Source organism: Cuculus canorus, chromosome 2, assembly GCF_017976375.1.
Source record: "Cuculus canorus isolate bCucCan1 chromosome 2, bCucCan1.pri, whole genome shotgun sequence".
NCBI classification, from domain to species: Eukaryota; Metazoa; Chordata; class Aves; order Cuculiformes; family Cuculidae; genus Cuculus; species Cuculus canorus.
Genome location: NC_071402.1, coordinates 4,158,787 through 4,179,079, shown reverse-complemented (window position 1 = coordinate 4,179,079; position 20,293 = coordinate 4,158,787). Strand labels below are relative to the sequence as shown.

The window sequence follows — 20,293 nt, the reverse complement described above, 5'->3', positions numbered from 1 at the left end:
CAATGTATAAAGATTTATTTCCTAATTAAAAGCCAAATTTTGGGCAAAATCGTTTTCAGCATAGAAAAGAAATTTTCCCATTCTAATTGCTGTGTACTTGAAGAGTTTTAAGTCATTCTCATTCCATGAACAAAAGACCCTCAGGATCTCTATAGGCACAACTGTGGGTATTAAGAGGAAGGAAAACTATGCTTCCTGAGTGGAGTTTAAAGTGGCTTAGGGTCGGTCAATTCACAAACTTCAAGGTAAACGTCAAGTTATAAATTCCACACACGTGAGGATCTGTAAAATAATCTTGCCTGCATGCTAAACTAAGGCTAAATGGGCCACGTTGGTTTAGATTGGTGCAATGAAATACAATTTGCAGCTGCACGAGTCATCAAGAGCCCTGGTTATTGCTTCCAATAAAAGGTAGATAGCACCACGCTTTCTATTTGATTTTAGCAGAGCTCTAATTCTTCCAGATGGTAACACATCGTGACCCTCAGAGGTAAGGATGGAGGCACTGAACAACCACTCACTATAATTTTTCAGACAGGGCTGGAAAGATTATTTAAACTACCCTAAAATGTCATAACCAGCTCTTCCTACTGATTTTCTTCAGCCAACAGCCCAAAGTTCTAGTCAGAATGAATAAAAGTGGCTACAAGGCAATGGCCAAATATCAGCATAAATTTATGTGAATGATTTATACTGTCCTTGAAATGCATCTTGGAAATGTCAAATATCTTCTACATAGGTATGTGTGGCAAAATGGTATCACCCTGCCAGAGGTTTACCATACTTGCCAGGGTGGATCTTTCCAGGGATTTAAAATTCAAACATTGTTCTATGTATATCCATTGGAAAATAGCACAATCTACCAGACAATAAGGTACCTCACATTATCTGCTCTGTGCAAAAAGGTAGAGTGCAGATATATTGACACTAGCAGATGAATAGCATTTTAACATTCTTTCTTATAGAGACAAATGGTTCCAAAAAGTTGTGGTCAATGGCTCAATGTCCAAGTAGAGACTGGAGACGAGTGGCACTCCTCAGGGCTTCGTATAAGGACTGATGGTGTTTAACATCTTTGTTGAAGACACGGACAGTTGGATTGAATGCATCCTCAGCATGTTTGCTGATGACCCCAAGCTGTGTGGTGCAGCTAACATGCTGGTGAGAAGAAATATCATCCAGAGGGACATAGACAGACTTGGGAAGCGGGCCTTTGCAAACATCATCAAGTTCCACACATTCAAGTGCAAGGTCCTACACCTAGGTCAGTGCAATTCTAAGCAAAAATACAGACTGGGTGGAGAATGAATTGAGAGTAGCCCTGAAGAGAAGGACTTGGGTGTACCGGTGGATGGGAAGCTCAACATGAGCTGGTAATGTACACTTGCATCTGAGAAAGCAATCATATCCTGGGTTGCATCAGAAGTGTGACCAGCAGGTCAAGGGAGGGGATTTTGCCCCTCTACTCTGCTCTTATGAGACCTTACCTGAAGTCCTGCGTTCAGTTCTGGAGTCTTCAACACAGGAAGGACATAGAGTGAGATATGTTAATAGATCTGCTAGACCAAGCCCAGAGGAGGGACACAAATATGATCAAGAGGATTGGAGCACCTCTGCTACGAGGATAGGCTGGGAGAGTTGAGGTTGTTCAGCCTGGAGAAGAGAAGGCTCTGGGGAGAACTTTGAGTAGCCTTCCAGTACACATGAAGCCTAACAGGGCCTACAGGAGAGACTGGGAAGGGCTCTTTATCAGGGAGTGCAGTGAAAAGATATGTGGTAACAGTTCTAAGCTGAAAGAGAGTAGATTTAGGTTAGATATTAGGAAGAAACTTTTTCCTGTGAGGGGGTGAGGCACTGGCACAGGTTGCCCAGAGAAGTCATGAATGCCCTGTTCTGGGAGGTGTTCAGCATCAGGATGGATGAGGCTTTGAGCAACCTAATCCAGTGGAAGGTGGTCCTGGCTACCACAGGGCAATGGAAGTTGACGATCTTTAAGGTCTCTTCCAACCCAATCCATTATATGAGTCTATGAAATGACTGATATTTACCAGAGAAGAGTCAGCATATGAAGAGTTTCCTAAGAGTGCATGGTATGGCCACTGCCTTCTTTGCCATGGGTAGACCTTCAGCTGTCTGAGCTGTCCACAGTTCCCATATGATGGTCGCATATGGCTTTGGGTAATCCAAGGTTCTAGTTTTAATCCCCCAAAAATTTGCACATGAGAGGATATTATGTCATGGCAATCTACTCAATTAATTTTTGGTTTTTTTCAACATTTCCTTCTTTTTCTGATGAAAAAGGAACTTCAATAAGACATCTTTTGTGTGTAAATTCATAGGCATGTCAGATTTTCTTTGTTCTCCAAAATAAACTCTGAACATAACTTAAAGAGCAAAAATGCATAGCTTTGAATGGGGAATTCCAGCTACTCATCTGTAGCATGCCTTTCCATTTTCCTTGTGATGTAAACTCAACAGTTTTCCCCTTTAATTCTATAAGACATTCAAGTTAAATAAAATACTGTTTTGAACTGAAATTATGTATGTTTCTTTAAAATGACAAAAAAAAGAAAGAAAATATCAAAATAATTGTATTTGTTTTTCCAAATTCAGCTAATGCATTGACACAGTTTGGATAAATACCTTATTATCACTTTCATGGTGTATTTTTCAGAAGTCCACCTTCGTCTACAAGTAACACAACACTCGCCTTCTGTCACAGCTGATAACATAAGTTATTGAGTCCTATAGTTCAGTCAACTGATGAAAAAAGTGTCAATCAGAGTTTGTCACAGGAATAAATAAGGGCAACTGGGATGCTGATTCATAGAAATAAATATACTTCATTTCTGCTTGTGGAAAGATCACATATTTTACCTAGTAAATAAAGTCACTGATATTTACAGCTTGTTTGACCTCTTTTGCTTTACATGGCTCATTTGATTTACTTAACCTATTCAAGTCATGGCCTCTCAAACACAGTCTATCTGTGGCAGCCTATAACACCTCCCAGCAGAAATAAACAACTACCTGGGCAGCTTTAGCTTTTATGACATTTACTGCTCAATTGCAGCATTACTAGAAATTGAGAGCACAGCAGTTCCACCTTCCCCAAAATGACTGCAGATAAATTGGTGTGAGAAGAGTCCTACTGGTGACAATAAAACTCACAAAAGGAAGAGCCTTGTTCCTTATACAAAATTAGTTGGCTCATTAATTGCAAGTATACCAATCACAATATGAGGGTCAAACAGAACAGCAGACAAATCTTCAGGCATTAGTAAATTTGCAAGTGTAGAGTCACCCATTATTCTTTTCCTTATAAACAAGCATCCGTTGGCTTACTCACACTGTCAGCATTAGAGTTACATGCAGAAGTCCACATATAACAAGGGAAGACACAAAACCACACTTTCACAGAGAGCAGAAAAGGAAAAGAACAACAAAAGCTTATACATTTTATTGTGCTGCCTCTTATCTCCAGTAATATGAGTTGGTCAGAGATCATGGTAGCCTACACCCAAATCCAACAATACATATAAGTGATAGAGTGAGGTGGAATGGCTTTGAATTGGAGCAGGGTGGGGGTAGATTCAGATTAGATGTTACAAACAAATTCTTCACAATGAGGGTGGTGAAGCACTGAAACAGATTGCACAAGTAAGTTGTGGATGCCCCCTCTGTGAAAATGTTCAAGGTCAGGTTGGATGGGGCCTTGAGTAGCCTGGTCTAGTGGGAGGTGTCCCTGCCCATGGCAGGGAGGTTGGAACTGGATGGGTTTTAAGGTCCCTTCCAACCCAAACCATTCTATGATTCTATTATTCTATGAATTGTAGCAGCAGTCTACAGCCTGTGCCTAACATGAAACCAAGCATCTTACAAGCTCTTCAATGCTGCCCAAAGCCAAGAATGTGTGAAAAGTGGGAGTAGAAGGCCAACACTGCTTCAGTCCAGATAAACAAGGAGAGCAGGGCCAGTAATATAGAAAACAGTGTGATCTTAAAATTGTTGCCTACAAGGCAATTAAGGGCGCTAATACCATGCAATTTCAGCAGCGGGGGTGGTTTACAATGGAGCTTAATTAGACTTAGAACAACAAACTGATAACAGGATATAGACCTAGGATGCAAAAAAAAAAAAAAAAATAAATAAAAAGGGAAATTTCTTGGCAAGTGGAATAGATTTTCACCAATTCAGAAATATCCTGGCATAGCTTTCCTGCATTGGCTGTGCTTTGTACTGACGTATAACTTCATGTCTCAACAAAAAAGCTGAAAGCAAGAGAGCTGACAGAAGATTTCCCAATTCATCAGGAACCAATAAGAACATAAATGTACCCATTCACATAATAGCGTCCTCTGAGATCACTTAGGAAACTTAACAGAATGAGCGAGTTTCTAGACCACATTCAGCTGAATGTAGATATTAAAGCTGTTACTTTCAGGTATTCAGGGACTATTCTCAAGATGTGTTCATTTTCTGCAGATGTCCCAACCGAGACACATAATTCCGGAGAGTTTAGTTAAGGATCCAGTTGAATGATTTCTCAGCTCGGTTTGCATTAGCTCACTTGATAACAGACTCTTGGCTATGCCATTCAGGCAGTCAGACTGGAGGAGGACATGTGTGGAAGAGTGCTGATGGGTCCTCCTGACTCTTGACAGTGTCTACATGTTAAAGCAGCCTTCAGGTCATAAAGACAAATATGACAAAACAGTCAACAAAGCTGAGCTGATTTCACAGGCAAAAAAAAACCAACAAAAAATATCCAAACCTAAAAAAAAACCTCTGCACATTCAAAAGCTTGTAAAATGAGCGACATATTTGCATTGATGCAAGTATATTTTACTTTGAAAGAAGCTTATTATCATGAACATCAGGGAATAGGTGACTATGTGGTATGTCAGCAAATACCAGACTTACTCAAGGACTGAATATATTGACCTCATCAGGAAGTTCTTCTGAGAATGAAGGAAAGCACCAGCTGCCATGTCTATATTTATATGGGGGCTCTAGCTTGACAGATAACATGCAGTTATGTCTGTAAAGGGAGGCAGCATCCACTTTTAGACACATTATGAAGTTTCTTTACCCTATTATTTTCAAGTATAAAATGCTTAGACTTCAAGAGTGAAGTGAAGGGTTAGTGGCACCCAGATCTAAGCCTGGCTGTGAAATGGAAGGAAAAGAAATTCTGAGGAAGTATTTTGTTCAACACAGTAGAGTCTTCTTTCAGACAGTGGGATTTGCTATGTAAAGATAGATTTGTATATATTTGGTCTGGACAAAGAGGTAGAGGGCTGTGTCTCTGCTGCTGTGATCTTAAAATAGATGACAGGTATGTGATCTTGGGATGTCTTCTCATTTTATGGAGCTGGAGAGGTTACAGATACATTGACAGAAGTTCAGTTCCAAAACTGTCCAACAGAGGACAAAATATGACTTCTTAAAAAGCAAAATGTTTTCAGGACAACGTGGGTGTTCCCTTGTGGCTTTAAGAAGTGAGCTGGAGTTGCGAACAGTGATATAAGTGGTCAAAGTTGAATTAGAGCAGTTTATTAAGGCATGTAAACCTCACAAGTTATTTTGGCATAACTAGTAAGGTTACATACGCAGGTAGGAATGAAAATCAGCTCTTCTAAAACAGAAATAGAACAGCATTTTATTTTGCCATGGGAGGGGGAAATAGTAACTGTATTATTCAGGTCATCTTTATTCTCTATGACAAGACAAAAAGAAGCCTACAAACAAATACACATTTGTCTTCATCAAGTACTAATACAAATACTGGCAACTGTGTTGTTGACATTTTCTTCAGAGGAACTAGGGATTTAAGGATTCTCTTCTCCCTAACACAAGTTATAAAACTGATTTCATGGAACTGTATCTATTTATCCCAGTACAGCCAATAAAAGAACAAGCTTCCTATGTGAAAAGGTGATGTTCAATATGCCCCATCCCTGGAAGTGTTCAAGGCCAGGTTGGATGGGGCCTTGAGCAGCCTGATCTGGTGGGAAGTGTCCCTGCCCATCATAGGGGGATTGGAATTAGATGATCTTTAAGGTCCCTTCCAACTCAAACCGTTCTATGATTCTATGGTTCAATGAAACACTGGGAAAGTTTTAAGCTGTTGAGGCACTTCTAGTTCAGTTGAATGTATATGTAAGCGGAAAAGAGGTCCCCTGGTTATAGAATCCAAAACCACATTGCCAACACCAATTCCACAGCCAGTTATTGATTTGTCCTACTAGTGTTCTCCTCCTCCCACCCTTTCCCCTGAGCAGTACCCTCTGATGAAGCTGCATAAGGATGTTTTTGCCAAGAGCTCTTATAAGTCTATATGAAAAAGACTCTTTTTGTTAATTCAAAGGCAATCTAGTCCACTGGCTTGTTTTGGCTTCAAGGGCTTGGACTCACTGACATGTAATGCTTAGTTAATGCTTAAGAGATGCCATGACTAGGAACAAAGTTATGGGACTTATTTGCAGAAGACAAAAAATAACAGAGATATCTTGCCCTGAGTCTACATTTCCCCTCATCTGTTTCCTCCCTGCATGACAGAAATTGCTCTCTACCCTAGGGAGCGTTGTGAATGTGATCATTAAGAAACTAGACCATACGCTAGCAAAACTACTTTTGGGGTTTTGTAAGAAGTATGGGTTACTCTGCCTGTAGCACGTATAGACCGGATGAGCTCTTCCTATGAATGATCCCCAACTCAGAAGCACAGACAAAGCTTGAATTTCATGCATGTAAGAGGACTGCATTAAAAAAAATGAAACAAGTGGCAGGAGAACTGTCTCTTATCACCATTGCTTTTGATTTTTCACTGCGGGGATTTCAACTTCCTTTGCCTTCTGATTCTTAAACTCACTTATTTCTGTGTAATGTGAATGTCAAAAGATAAACAACGGGACCTTTCAGCAACTGATTGGGAAGATACCCTGATTGTCTGCCAGGCTGAAAAGATATTCCTAAAGAAACTATTAGAAAACTGCTGCAGTGAAACAGGAAGAAGAAAGAACGTGTCAGATAAAAAAGCAACAAAAACCTTACACTGGCTCAAAGATTAAACATCCTACTTAGTCTGTTTCTCACAGGAAGGTTAATACTGGGGTCACTTCTACGCATGGGCAACATCTTAAAATAATAAATATCGCCTCAAGAAAAAGAGTTACAAGGATCTTGAAGCTAGCTGATGTATGTTGTCATGTTCCTCAAAGCATTAACATCTGATGTGCTTTTAGGACGTGAATCAGGCTCCCAAGTTATCCATGTCCAAAACTGAGCTTCCAAAAAAGGATAGATTTAAAAAAAAAATAAAAGAAAAAATAAATCATAAAAAGTTGGGTTTACTTATCATATTGATTTTTCTCTGCACCTGTGAACGGAATGGTGTTTCTTAGTGGCATGCAACTAGCTAACTTCAGTGTGAAAGCAGATATCTTACGCTAACGGAAACCCGCAAAGGTATGAGCTCGGCAAAGAAATCCAGAATGATTAATAAACAGAGAAGACTTTCTTATTTTATGACCTACACATGGTTGTCTTGGAACTCGATCCAACTCCCAGGAATTCCAGTAAGAACTCCAACTGAGTGCTGCAGGTTAGAAATATCTCTACAAATCTTGCTTCTCTGGTGTTTAGGTCTTTCTACATGGCTTTAGGATGGTTAGCTCTCAAATTTGGAAGTAGACAATAGCTTCTGAATTGCACTGCACGGTATCTTTATGCATACACAAAATGAGATACAGAAAAAAAATTCTGATCGTTCTTAACTCCATCAGAAGGCAGCCGTGACAAAGAAAAGGGTCAGAGGAAGTTTAAAAGAAGCAGATATACTGTGTCTTATCCCTCTGTTCACAAAGAGTGGTAACTGTTCTTAAAAATGATACTAGGAGTTACTCACAACTTCTCTCCAATTTCCTTCATCACTATCCCAGTCACTGGTAGCTGGAGAGCAAGAGGACAACTAATGGGCAGAAGCTTCAAACTATGCATGCGAGCACATCATTATGTTAGGCTACTGTAAATTTAATCAGACACACCCTGCAATGTGGAAAGAAAATTCCATTTAGGAGAAGCAAGCTGCCTAATTTTCTTCACCATCATCACTAATCATAATAATTGTTACTACTATTTTTGTTTTTATTTACAGTTCCAGGTAGAAATGAAGAATTGTATTCCTTTCCAGCTAATGTTATATATTCTCCAGCTTCCTTTTTACAGTCAAAAGGGAATGGATTAATCTCATTGTAAATTCTAATTTCTGCAAAATACACCAGCTAACTATCATTAACATAAGGACCCTATTACACAAGGCGGTTAGTCCTATCAAAACATTATTGGATAAACAAAAAGGCCAAAACACAGGAAAAATGGTCACAGCATCCACAAACAGCTGCTCATAAGAGAACACACAGCATCACATTGGAATTGTACAGGAGAGTAGTAAAGCCCATACTATAAATGTGATACCTACCTATTGTGTCGCCTTGCTCATGCACCATGGAGGCCAAGTCTTTAATGATCTGGTTCACATCCAACATGTCACTCTGAAAAGACAGAGAGCCTAACATCAATGATGAATGGGTAATAGTCAACCATAAAAGGCATGTTCCACAGCCAAGCCTTACAAAGAAAAAAAACAAAAGCAGAAAAAATCATCTATGTAGAAGTAAAAGAAAAAGTTACAATGCTCCCACAGTCAATAAACAATCACCTTAAACAAAGCCATGGCTTGGTGGATTTAAGTCAGCCAGCTGTACCTGAGCTTTCCATAAGAAACAAGTAGGATGAATGGATTACATCATTGCTTTTCAGAATTGTGGAGAACTAAGAAAACAAAAACAACAGCAGAAAACATCTCTTTCTATAAAAGTTATTTTTTATCCTGGCCATTCAATCCACAGTGCAGATTCATAGGCAAAAAAGTCCATCTTTCAGCATAGCATCCATCTGATAAAATACTACTCATAAACTGATAGAGATATAATCAAAAACTCACTGAATTTGAAATCTCCTTATTGGAAAGGCAATAAGAAAAAATATGTTTGATGAATGGACTCATTCTTTTCTATCCTATTTATATGTTTTCGAGTGTAAAAAAAAACCACAAAAAAACCCCCAGAACTAAATCCAGCAGTGAAATTTTCTCAGTTAAAATACAGCAAATTGCCAGTGAGTTTGTTTTATTCATTTCTGAAGACTTAACATATATAAGGGCAATTGTAAGCATATGTTAACTTCATATGACCACTGGCTCTTAGAGAAAGGATTAATGTAGTAATAAGAACCATATTAATAGAAATGTGGTAATAAGAAACATATTAATAGAAATAGTACTAAATGCACTACTAGTAAGACAACATTAGCAGAGAAGCAGCTCAACATGAGCTGGCAATGTGTGTTTGCAGCCCAGAAAGCCGAAAGCACTCTGAGGTGCTTCCAAAGAAGAGTAACCAGTAATCCAGGGAGCGGATTCTGCCCTTCTTCTCTGCTTTCATGAGAGACCACCTGGAGTTGTGTGTTCAGTTCTGGGCCCCCCAACATAACAAGGACATGGACCTGTTGTAGTGAGCCCAGAGGAGGCCACAAAACAATCAGAGAGCAAGAGCACCTCCCACAGGATGACAGGCTGATGAGTTGCAGTTGTTCAGCCGGGGGAAGAGAAGGCTCCAGAGAGACCTTAGAGCAGCCTTCCATTACTTAAAGGGGGTCTACAGGCAAGATGGGGAGGGGCTCTTCACCAGGGATTGCAGGGATATGATGAGGCATAAAAGTTTTAAGCCGAAAGAGGGGAGATTTAGGCTAGATACTAGGAAAAAACTTTTTCCTGTGAGGTTGATGAGACAGTGGAACAGATTGCCCAGAGAAGTCATGGATGTCTCATCTCTGGAGGTGTTAAAGACCAGGCTGGATAAGGCTTCGAGAAACTTGATCCAGTGGAAGGAGTCCCTGCCCCTCTGTGTGTGTGTTGGGAGGGGAACTTGATGGGCTTTGAGGTCTCTTTCAACCCAAATCATTCAATGATTCTAAGAGAAAATAAAAAGACACATACACAGGACGGATTTTGTTAAGTTGTACATAACTCAGAATCACAGAAACATCGAGGGTGATGGGAACCTCTGGAAATCATTTAGTCTGACACCCCTTCACAACGCAGTCAGTTAAAGGGGGTTGCCTGGGGCCATGTCCACTTGGTTTTAGGTATCTTCACGGATAGACTCTACAGGCTGTCAGGCCAACAGTATGCCCATGTACCTGTTGTGCTGGGAAGCTCAGCACTGGATGCTTTCTGAAGTGTAGAAAATATTTCCTAAAAATCTGATTCTCCTGAGGCTAATTGCACAGTAATTAATTTCTCTTCTTGGGTCTTGCTGCAACTCTAGTCCATCATGCCAAAAGGTCCGATTGCTTCTACTCCACTTCGAAAGAACTCACTTTCACTATTGGCAGATTGACAAGAGGTTGAAAAATGAATCCACGCCCCTCATATGAGAATATAATTGGCACAACATTATATCATATAACGTAATGGAACCACATTAATTTGCAATGAAACCTGGGCATCCCACTGTGAATTCCAGAAGATCATAGAATCGTAAAATCATTAGGTTGGAAAAGACCTCTCATCAGCTCCAATTGTACCTGTCTACTACTAAATCATGTACCCAAGCACCTCATCTACCTGCTTTTTAAACACCTCCAGGGATGGTGACTCAATCACCTCCTTGGGCTGCCTGTTCCAATGCTTGATAAAATTTACCAAATTGTTGAATGGCTGAAGGAGAAAAAGGTTTAAAAAGCTGTGAGAAATTATATTGAAACAAATAAGCAAACAAAGAAAGAAAGAAAACAAAAACCCCAACCAAAGACTTAGTAATGCATCACCTAAACCTGGGTTGGGGCAATCCGTGGTTTCAGGACACAATGGGGGATGACATGATTGAGAGCAGCCCTGCGGAGAAGGACCTTGCGGGTGCTGATTGATGAGAAGCTCAATGTGAGCCAACAATACACACTCACAGCTCAGAAGGCAAACTGTGTCCTGGGCTGCATCAAAAGAAGCATGGCCAGCAGGTCGAGGGAGGTGATTCTGCCCTTCTATTCCTCTCTTGTGAGATCTCACCTGGAGTATTGGGTCCAATTCTGGAATCCTTCACATAAGAAGGACATGGAACTGTTGGAATGGGTTCAGAGGAGGACTACAAAGATGATCAGAGGGCTGGAGCACCTCCCATACAAGGACAGGCTGAGAGAGTTGGGCTTGTTCAGCCTGGAAAAGAGAAGACTCCAAGGAGACCTTATAGTGACTTTCCAGTACCTGAAGGGGGCTACAAGAAAGCTGAGGAGGGACTTTTTACAAAGGCTTGTAGTGATGGGACTGGGGCAATGGTTATAAACTGGAGAAGGGCAGATTTAGACTAGACCTAAGGAGGAATTTCTTCACGATGAGGGTGGTGAGGCATTGGAACACGTTGCCCAGGGAAGTTGTAGATGCCCCATCCGTGGAAGTGTTCAAGGCCAGGTTGGATGGGGTCTTGGGGAGACTGAGCTAGTGGGAGGTGTCTGTGCCTATCAAAGGGGGTTGGAACTGGATGATCTTTAAGGTCCCTTTCAACCCAAACTGTTCTACGATTCTATGATCACAAAATGCACTTCATTCATTCACTTGTCAATTACAACGAAGCTTTAATTATGTATATGTTATTCATAACTTGTAAATACTGTAGAATATTTTATAAAGCAATGAAGTTTAAGTAACTTAACATTACACATAAGCACTGCGGCAGCAAATCATTACCAGGAAATAAGGAGAAATGAGTTGTGAGTTTTGGGGGTGAGGGAGTTGTTTGGGATTTTTCCATAAAAATTATTGAAAAGAGAAAGCTAAAATTTAGCAAAATGTAAAGAATTGAGAATTAACTTTAATGTGTCATTGTTCTCTCATTCAACTCCTTAGTAAAAGATCATTACAGAAAAATTAAACAAACAAATAATACTACTGAAAAAAGCCCAGGATGCCCATTTGTCTCTCTTGCCTAGATTGCTACTGACATCACTCTTTGGTTTCCGTTACTTGCAACACAAAAAAACCCCAAACAAACAAACTTCTTTCTACCCTTCTGCTTTGTTTTGGTTTTCTTCTTTTACAGCAGTTAAGTGAATGCAGCTTAAAATCCATGAACATATTTTTGCATGTATATTTGGTTAGATAGAGTTTATTGCAATATATTTAATTATGAATGCCTCCCATGGGAAGGGACAACTCTCTGCAGGACAACTCTTCATGAGGACAACTCTCCATGAGAAGCCATTAGTCACGGTTACGTTTAGGATTAAGCTTAGACTTAAACTCAGGGTTAGGGTCAATCTTAGGGTTAGAATTCTCTCTGTGGAGAGTTGCTGCAGAGAGCTGGGCATGCAGCTTTGTCCTAGATCCTGCCTCTGACTCCCCCCACCCCCCCCAGGTATTTCCATTGGAATAAAACAAGTAGCTATTCAGTCTAAGAAAGATCAGACCATGGAATCATAGAATCATAGAATCACTAGGTTGGAAAGGACCCACTGGATCATCGAGTCCAACCATTCCCAATCATGCACCTCAGCACCTCAGCCACCTGTCCCTTAAACACCTCCACAGAAGGTGACTCTACCACCACCCTGGGCAGCCTGTTCCAGTTCCCAATGACCCTTTCCGTGACAATTCTTTTCCTGATGTCCAGCATGAACCTTCCCTGGCAGAGCTTGAGGCCATTCTCCTTTATCCTGTCCCCTGTCAGATGATACATTAAGGCCTTGGGACAGCTACCGAGGGAATCAGGGGCCCAGGTGATTTTGTCTTCACTCCTCCCAGTAACAGGTGGTGACATGGAACAGCTCAGAAGGGTCCAGTCTATTAATACATGGATCTGTGGCTGGTGTCACAACAATAACTTTGGGTTTTTTGATAACGGGATGGCCTACATGGCACCAGGGTTACAGGCTTCAGATGGGAGCCACCTTTCTCAGAGCGAGAGGAAGATCTTTGCCTGGGAGCTTGCGGGGCTTGTAGATAGGGCTTTAAACTAGATACGAAGAGGGAGGGGGATAACACCAAGTTAGCCCTTAAGAAGAGGTGGAAGCATGGGTGTCAGGGGTCAGGTGTTAGGGAGGAGACTTCTCCAAAATACCTTATAGGTAGAAGAAAGTCCATTGGGAAAGTGATGCAACCGGCAGCCCAGCTGAAGTGCCTTTGCACTAAGGCACGAAGCTTGGGTAACAAGCAGGAGGAGCTGGAAGCTACTGTGCTACTCAAAAGCTATGATCTGGTTGCCATCACAGAAACGTGGTGGGATGAGTCCCATGACCAGAATGTGGCTATAGATGGCTACAGACTGTGCAAGAGAGACAGGACAGGAAGGAGGGGTCGCAGGCGTTGCCCGCTATCTCAGGAGAGGGACAGAATGTGAGGAGCTGTTGTTGAAGAGTAGCCACAAACAGGTTGGAAGCTTGTGGTTGAAAATTAAAGATGGAAGAACCAATGGGAACCTTGTGGTTGGTGTATACTACAGGCCAACTGATCAAGGAGAGACAACTGATGAAGGCTTTTTCCTCCAGCTACAGGAGGCTTCGTGCTTGCAAGCTCTCATCCTACTTGGGGACTTCAACCACCCAGACGTATGCTGGAGAAGTAGCACAACAAGCTGCAGGCAATCCAGGAGACTCCTGGAGCGCATCAAAGATAATTTCTTGGTCCACATGATAGAGACCCCCACCCAAGGAGAAGCAATACTGGACCTTATGGTCACCAATACAAGCAAACTCACCAGTGACGTTAGGATCAGTGGCAGCCTGAGCTGCAGTGATCATGCACTGGTGGAGTTCAAGGTCCAGAGGGATATGAGACAGGTGAGGAGTATAGTCAGGACACTAAATTTCAAGAAAGCAGACTTCCAGCTCTTCAAGGAATTACTTAGTAGGACCCCCTGGGACGTGGTCCTCCGAGACAAGGGAGCAAAGCAAAGCTGGAAAATATTTAAGGAAGCTTTCCACAAGGCACAAGAGCGCTCAGTCTTCATATGTAGAAAATCAGGCAGCAAGAGGAAGAGATCAGCATGGCTGAGTCGAGGCCTGCTGGTTAAACTGAAAAAGAAGAAGGAACTGCACAGGCAGTGCAAGCAGAGACAGGGAACCTGGGATGTGTATAGAGATGCTGCCTGGTTGTGTAGGGATGAAGTCAGGGAGGTTGAGGTGCAGCTGGAGCTGAACTTGGCAAGGGAAGTAAAGACCAACAAGAAGGGCTTTTACAGGTACATCAATCAAAAGAGGAAGATCAAAGAGAATGTACCCCCACTGATGACTGGAAACAGGGATCATGTATCAAAAGTTGAGGAAAAGGTTGAGGTACTCAACAACTTTTTTGCCTCAGTCTTCACCGATAACTGCTCTCCTCACCCTTCCTGGGTCATGGGACAGCAAGATGGTGACCAGGGGGCTAAACCCCCTCCCACAGTAGAGGAGGATCAGGTTTGTGAACACCTGAGGAACCTGAACATATATAAATCCACGGGACCTGATGAGATACACGCCAGAGTCCTGAGGGAATTGGCAGATGTGGATGCCAAGCCATTCCATGATATGTGAAAAGTCATGGCAGGCAGGAGAAGTTCCTGGTGACTGGAAGAAGGGTAGCATTGTGCCCATTTTTAAAAATGGTAGAAAAGATGATCCTGAGAACTACTGACCGGTCAACCTCACCTCTGTGGCTGGGAAGATTATGGAACAGATCCTCCTAGAAGCTATACTAAAGTACATGGAGGACAGGGAGGTGACTAATGGCAGCCAGCATGGCTTCACCAGGGGCAAGTCCTGTCTGACCAACTTAGTGGCTTTCTACGATGGGGTAACTGCAGCAGTGGACATGATCAGAGGGCTGGAGCACCTTCCCTATGAGGACAGGCTCAGGGAGTTGGGCCTGTTCTGCTTGAAGAAAAGAAGGCTCAAAGGAGATCTTATAGCGACCTTCCAGTACCTGAAGGGGGCCTACAAGAAAGCTGGAGAGGGGCTATTCATAAAGGCTTGTGGGGGTAGGACCAGGGGGAATGGGTATAAACTGAAGAGGGGCAGATTCAGACTGGACAGTAGGAAGAATTTCTTCACTATGAGAGTGGTGAGACACTGGAACAGGTTGCCGAGGGAAGCTGTGGCTGCCCCAACCCTGGAGGTGTTCAAGGCCAGGCTGGATGGGGCGTTGGGCAGTTTTTTCTAGTGGGCTGTCCCTGACCATGGCAGGGGGTTTGGAACTGGATGATCTTTAAGGTCCCTTCCAACCCTTACTATACTATGATACTATGATATATTGAGTATATATCAGTATATATATTGAGATGATATATACAGTGTCCTCCTGAGCTAATTTAACTGGAAGGAGTTAGGTTGTCTGCCTACTGATCCCCAGATATTATGGTGAAAAGGGAAAAATGAGAAAGGAAATTCAATGCTGTGTATGAAGAACACTGTTTCATATTTGCCATTTATATCCAAGTACTTGGGATGAAATAGCCACCTGCTGCTGCAGAGTGAAGATCCTTTTCATAGCATTGTAACAACACTTAAAATTATTGTTCAGCAAATATGCAATAGTTAAAGGCAGCCACTGAGTTGTTTGGAAGGAAAAAAAAATGTGACTACAGTATTTAAGGAAAAACAAACAGGGGCAAGATGTAAAGCACAGAACACAGAGCAATCTGACCTGAAGCAAGGAATCTGTTGAATAATTTAACCTGGCAATGTGAAGTTTCAAAGCTCCTGATATATGTAGGCAAAACAAAGGAAAAAATAGAAGGAAAGAAAATAGTCAGAAATAAAGAATATACCTAGGAGCTATGTTCCTGTTCCTTCTTGCCACGTTAGCTTTGTCATGAAGTACCTCTGAACTTGCCAGGCATCAGAGTTTGTTAGCAAAATCAGATTGCCTCTGGTTGCCCACATTTGCACATACTATGCAGAATTCACAGTGAAATACAGGTTCTCATAAATCCTTTTGGCTCCACAGAAACCAGGAGTACAACAGCTAGATAATGTTCTGATGATTCTGTCTCCCTGCCAGCAAACTAGTCTGGTGTTTCTTGGGTTTTATCAATGGCAGCTTTTCTTGTCTGGTGACAACTCACTCCCTATATTCATAAGCAAGGGCAGACAGATTTAAATAATTTCATCTAAATTCAGCCCGACAAAAAGAAGGGGAACCTTATAGCAGCCTCCCAGTACTTAAAGAGGGTCTACAGGAAAGCTGGGAATGAGCTCTTTATCATTGAATACAGGGATCAAATGAGGGATAATTGTTTTAAGCTCAAAGAGAGAAGATTTAGATTAGATATTAGGAAGAAATTATCTTCTGGTTGGGGAGGGCAGCACAGGGACAGATTGCCCAGAGAAGTACTGGAAGCCCCACCCCTGGAACTGTTCAAGGCCAGGTTGGATGAGGCTTTGAGCCTTTTTTGGCCTGAATAGAGAAACCCGTCATATAGATTGGTATACAGGATTCAATGTCTTCATCTATGCTGGAAAAAAAAGAATTAACACTAGTCATCAGCAAAATCACAGATGGCAAAAGGAAATGGGACTAATAAACATGACAAAAAAGCAAAGAAGTGCCAATAGAAAAGTCATGCAGAGAAGAAAACCAGAGAAATGAAAGTCTTTGGGACCCTAAAATCTGAAAGATTCACTAGAAAAAGTTAGTTTGGAAACTTCTGTACAGAAAGTACTACGTTAAAATGCCAGGACCATTTGAGTAATATAATTTAACTTGTTAAGTGAATAATGACACTGCAAAGTACTGAGAGTCTGGAAAAAAATTCCAAAATTCCAACTCAGGCATGGAAACTGTTGGAAATATGACTTTGCAGACAAACTAGAAATTTAAATTTTCCATTTTTTACCAGCACAACCACAATTTTAACATGTATAAAATTAATCGGGGAGCATGTCAAGTCATAAAACTCAGACATTGTTACCAAGATGGTAACAACCTAACCATAAATTCCAGCATCTCACTTCTCCATGGGATGAGTATTGCTAAGGTAATTTCTCTCTGGTGATCAATGATGGGACCTAAGGTAATGACAGAAAGGTATGCCAGGGGAGGTTTAGTTTGGATATCAAGAAAAGGTTCTTCACTCAGAGTATGGTGGAGCACTGGAACAGCTCCCCAGGGAAGTAGTAATGGCTTTAAGTCTGACAATATCCAAGAAGCATTGGACAATGCCCCCAGACACATGGTGTGAAAGTTTGGGTTGTCCTGTGCAGGGGCAGAAGTTGGACTCAATGCCTCTTGTGGGTCCCTTCTAACTCAGGACATTCAGTGATTCTATCATTTGTCAAGACAGCAAATAATAAAACTCCTCTTATTTCCACTCTCACTCTTAGTGGGGTGGAGATTTATCCATATTGAAAACTTCTAATGGATACCTGACCTTAATGGTATTCTAAGGGCCCTTCTGTATTACAGCCATGGGAACGGTGTTAAATAAATCAGAGATGGGAAACTTGCTGTCCTCAAAAGGACCCAGAAAAAGGACATGCTGTCAATAATCTCTCTGTCACATTTAGCCAGATCCTAGCATCCATTAGCAATGTCAACCCAGGTCTTCAGTGGAAGAGTCACATTTATTTCGAAGAATATTTGCCTTAGGTTTGTATAAAAAATGGGATCACAAAGATCAGTGGTCTTTCCTATTTAGCATGTGTGCTTTTGTGTGTACTCACAAACCATTAATCCACTTTTTTAAAGGACTATAAAATAGCATCTAAACTAACCAACAATTCAGGAGATGCTAAATTCTACAAGTGAGGTCTTATCTGCCCCACCATCCACTCTGCAACAGGCAGTCAGGAAAGTTATAAAACAAACCTGAAGGAGATTCTGAAAGATATAACAACTAAGTGTGCATTTCTTTATATGGAAGCAATCTAACACAAAATGAAGCAAACAAAAAACTTAATGTTTTTCATCTTTGGGGGGAAAAAAAGCCCCGAATATAAAAAAAAAAAAAAAAAAAAAAAAAAAAACCAAAAAAAAAACAAAAAAAAAAAAACACAAGGAAACGTGTCTGGAATGTTATACTAAAGAGATGGTATTCTCATGTATTGTCCCACCTGGAATACCCTTGGGGCATCTGCTACTCTGTGGTCCAGCACGTGTGAACCACAGATCCAGAGCACACAGAAAGTCTAATAGAAGCATGGTTTTCACCTATCCCCATTCTCTTCTGTGAGATGGGAAAGAAAAGGATACTGAAAAAATCATATCAGTTGTGCACAAGCATCTATGATGCTAGATGGGCAAAACCTAAATCTTGCTGCAACAGCCTTTCAACAAATATTTTTCTCTTGTCTGTGGCTGGGGAGAAAAAAAAATGACAGTCTATAAATCAAACTGATTCAGCCTAAGCAACAACAGACCAGCAGAAAATTGTTTTGAGGGCAGAAGCTATCCAGAACAGCAATTACAAACTGAGTTAGATCTCCTCTGGGACTGCACAACAGCCAGTGTGGGGAGTTTCTCTCTCCCTCTTGCTCACTTGTACGTGCTTCCTCTCTATTTTGCTGTCTTAGTGGTTGGTATCATTGCAGGAAATGTAGCACTGCACTGCATAATTTAAATAGTTGCAAGGAGTTTCAGCATTTTAATCCAGCATCTACCTGGGGACAGTGGGCTGAAGAAACATAGCGTGAACAGTATTCCTGTCCATCAAAAGCCAGACAGAGAGGCTGTGGAAAGTGAGATGCCTCGAGCTCATCAGGCAGAGGAGAGTCCATCACAGAGGGCATCTCAACAGGGATGAATAATGAGAGATTCTGTTTACCAGCCAGCTCATAATACTATTCATTGTGCCATAAGTCAGAAATAACCCAATGACATGTTCAACCTACCATGCCATCTTTGGCGCAAATTTCTGTGTAATGAAAAGGGCAAGGCTGGTGGGTGGAAAGACCAAATTGTTCTACATATCTGAAGAAGAGGCAGAAACGTCTACCGCAGGACTGGCAAGAGTAGACAAGGTAGTCATGAATTTACTGCTGCTCACTTGCCCTCATCCACTCTAGCAGACATCTCAAAGATCAAACACACATGTGGTTACTGTTTATTTTAATGATCTGCTTGAATGAATTGGATGCAAGACCTCTACCTCACCTTCTCTACCATCCTCAGTATGTGTCTTCCCACCAGCAGCAATCTGAGCATGAGAGGGTATGACAGGTGGTTCCCTTGGAAAAATCCTCTCTTCTTACCACATTTGAACAGCTTATGCTTATGATAGGCATCATTATCACTGATACTATCTAAAATGTGTGAAAGGCAACTGGGGGGGCAACAGAACGTTATTGAGGGTTGTGTTAATATCTTCACAACCATACATCTGGATCACATTACCTGCAAACATGCATTGCTATCATTGTCTCCTGTGTACTCTATAATTCTTGATGTTTGCCTTTTCAGATACTGAAAACAGTTTAAGGCAGATATTTTCATTCACAGGAACTTTATCAGTTCCAAGTCTGTGCTGAAGGCTGGAATAGGACTGTAGTCTAAGAGAAATATAATAATATAAATAACAAGAAGAGATAATTTCCCATTTTAAAACCCTTTCAATCTGGAAATAGGAGATGTGGTAATGGAGAAGGTCATCAATTGTTATGTTTTTAAGCAAGTATCCTCACTTTATTTTGGAGAAAATATGTTGTTCAATAAAGGATCAAATTATCATGGTCTTTGGTTCACGTAGAATGTTCTTGCTACTAACCACGATTTTGAATTTCAAATTAATTTAAATACAAAATTGAAATTTAACAGTTCATAAAGGTATATGACTTGATATATGCACATACATGTGATTATTTATACAAGCACATATAAAGCATGTATTCTCGTGTACCATAAACGCACCCACCTGTATAAATAGTAACTGTATATACAGACAGATTAATAATTTTAGATTCTAACTTGCTCCCAACATACACCGGGTGTTAAATGAGCATTTGAGGCTTAGCAGATTGCAGACATGCAAACACAGCCTATTTCTGTCTGCAGAAAACAGCCCTTAAAACTCAGACAGGTTTTTTTTTGCTGGCTGAACATTCCAGTGCAAGATAAGAATGAATGCTGATATGCTCTGATAACAGGTAAGCAAACAAAAAAAATAATAAAAAAAATCGGTTTGCCTTGCTTCATTTTGACAAGAAAAAAAAAGCTGCATTGATTCACTTTTGCCCTTAAGCTAATGTTGCAATAGTTTGGTATTGG

The 20,293-nt window shown here is 41.1% G+C and overlaps 1 protein-coding gene across 7 annotated transcripts in view; it reads right to left on the bottom strand.

Annotated features, from left to right (window-relative positions):
* The window catches only part of TSNARE1 (t-SNARE domain containing 1), a 520,265-nt gene that overhangs the window by 191,117 nt on the left and 308,855 nt on the right, over positions 1-20,293 (bottom strand). For all 7 annotated transcript variants that reach the window (XM_054057786.1, XM_054057779.1, XM_054057785.1 and 4 more), the window contains one exon: positions 8,483-8,555. In XM_054057786.1, coding sequence (XP_053913761.1) covers positions 8,483-8,555 — 73 coding nt within the window. The remainder of the gene's footprint in view (positions 1-8,482; positions 8,556-20,293) is intronic.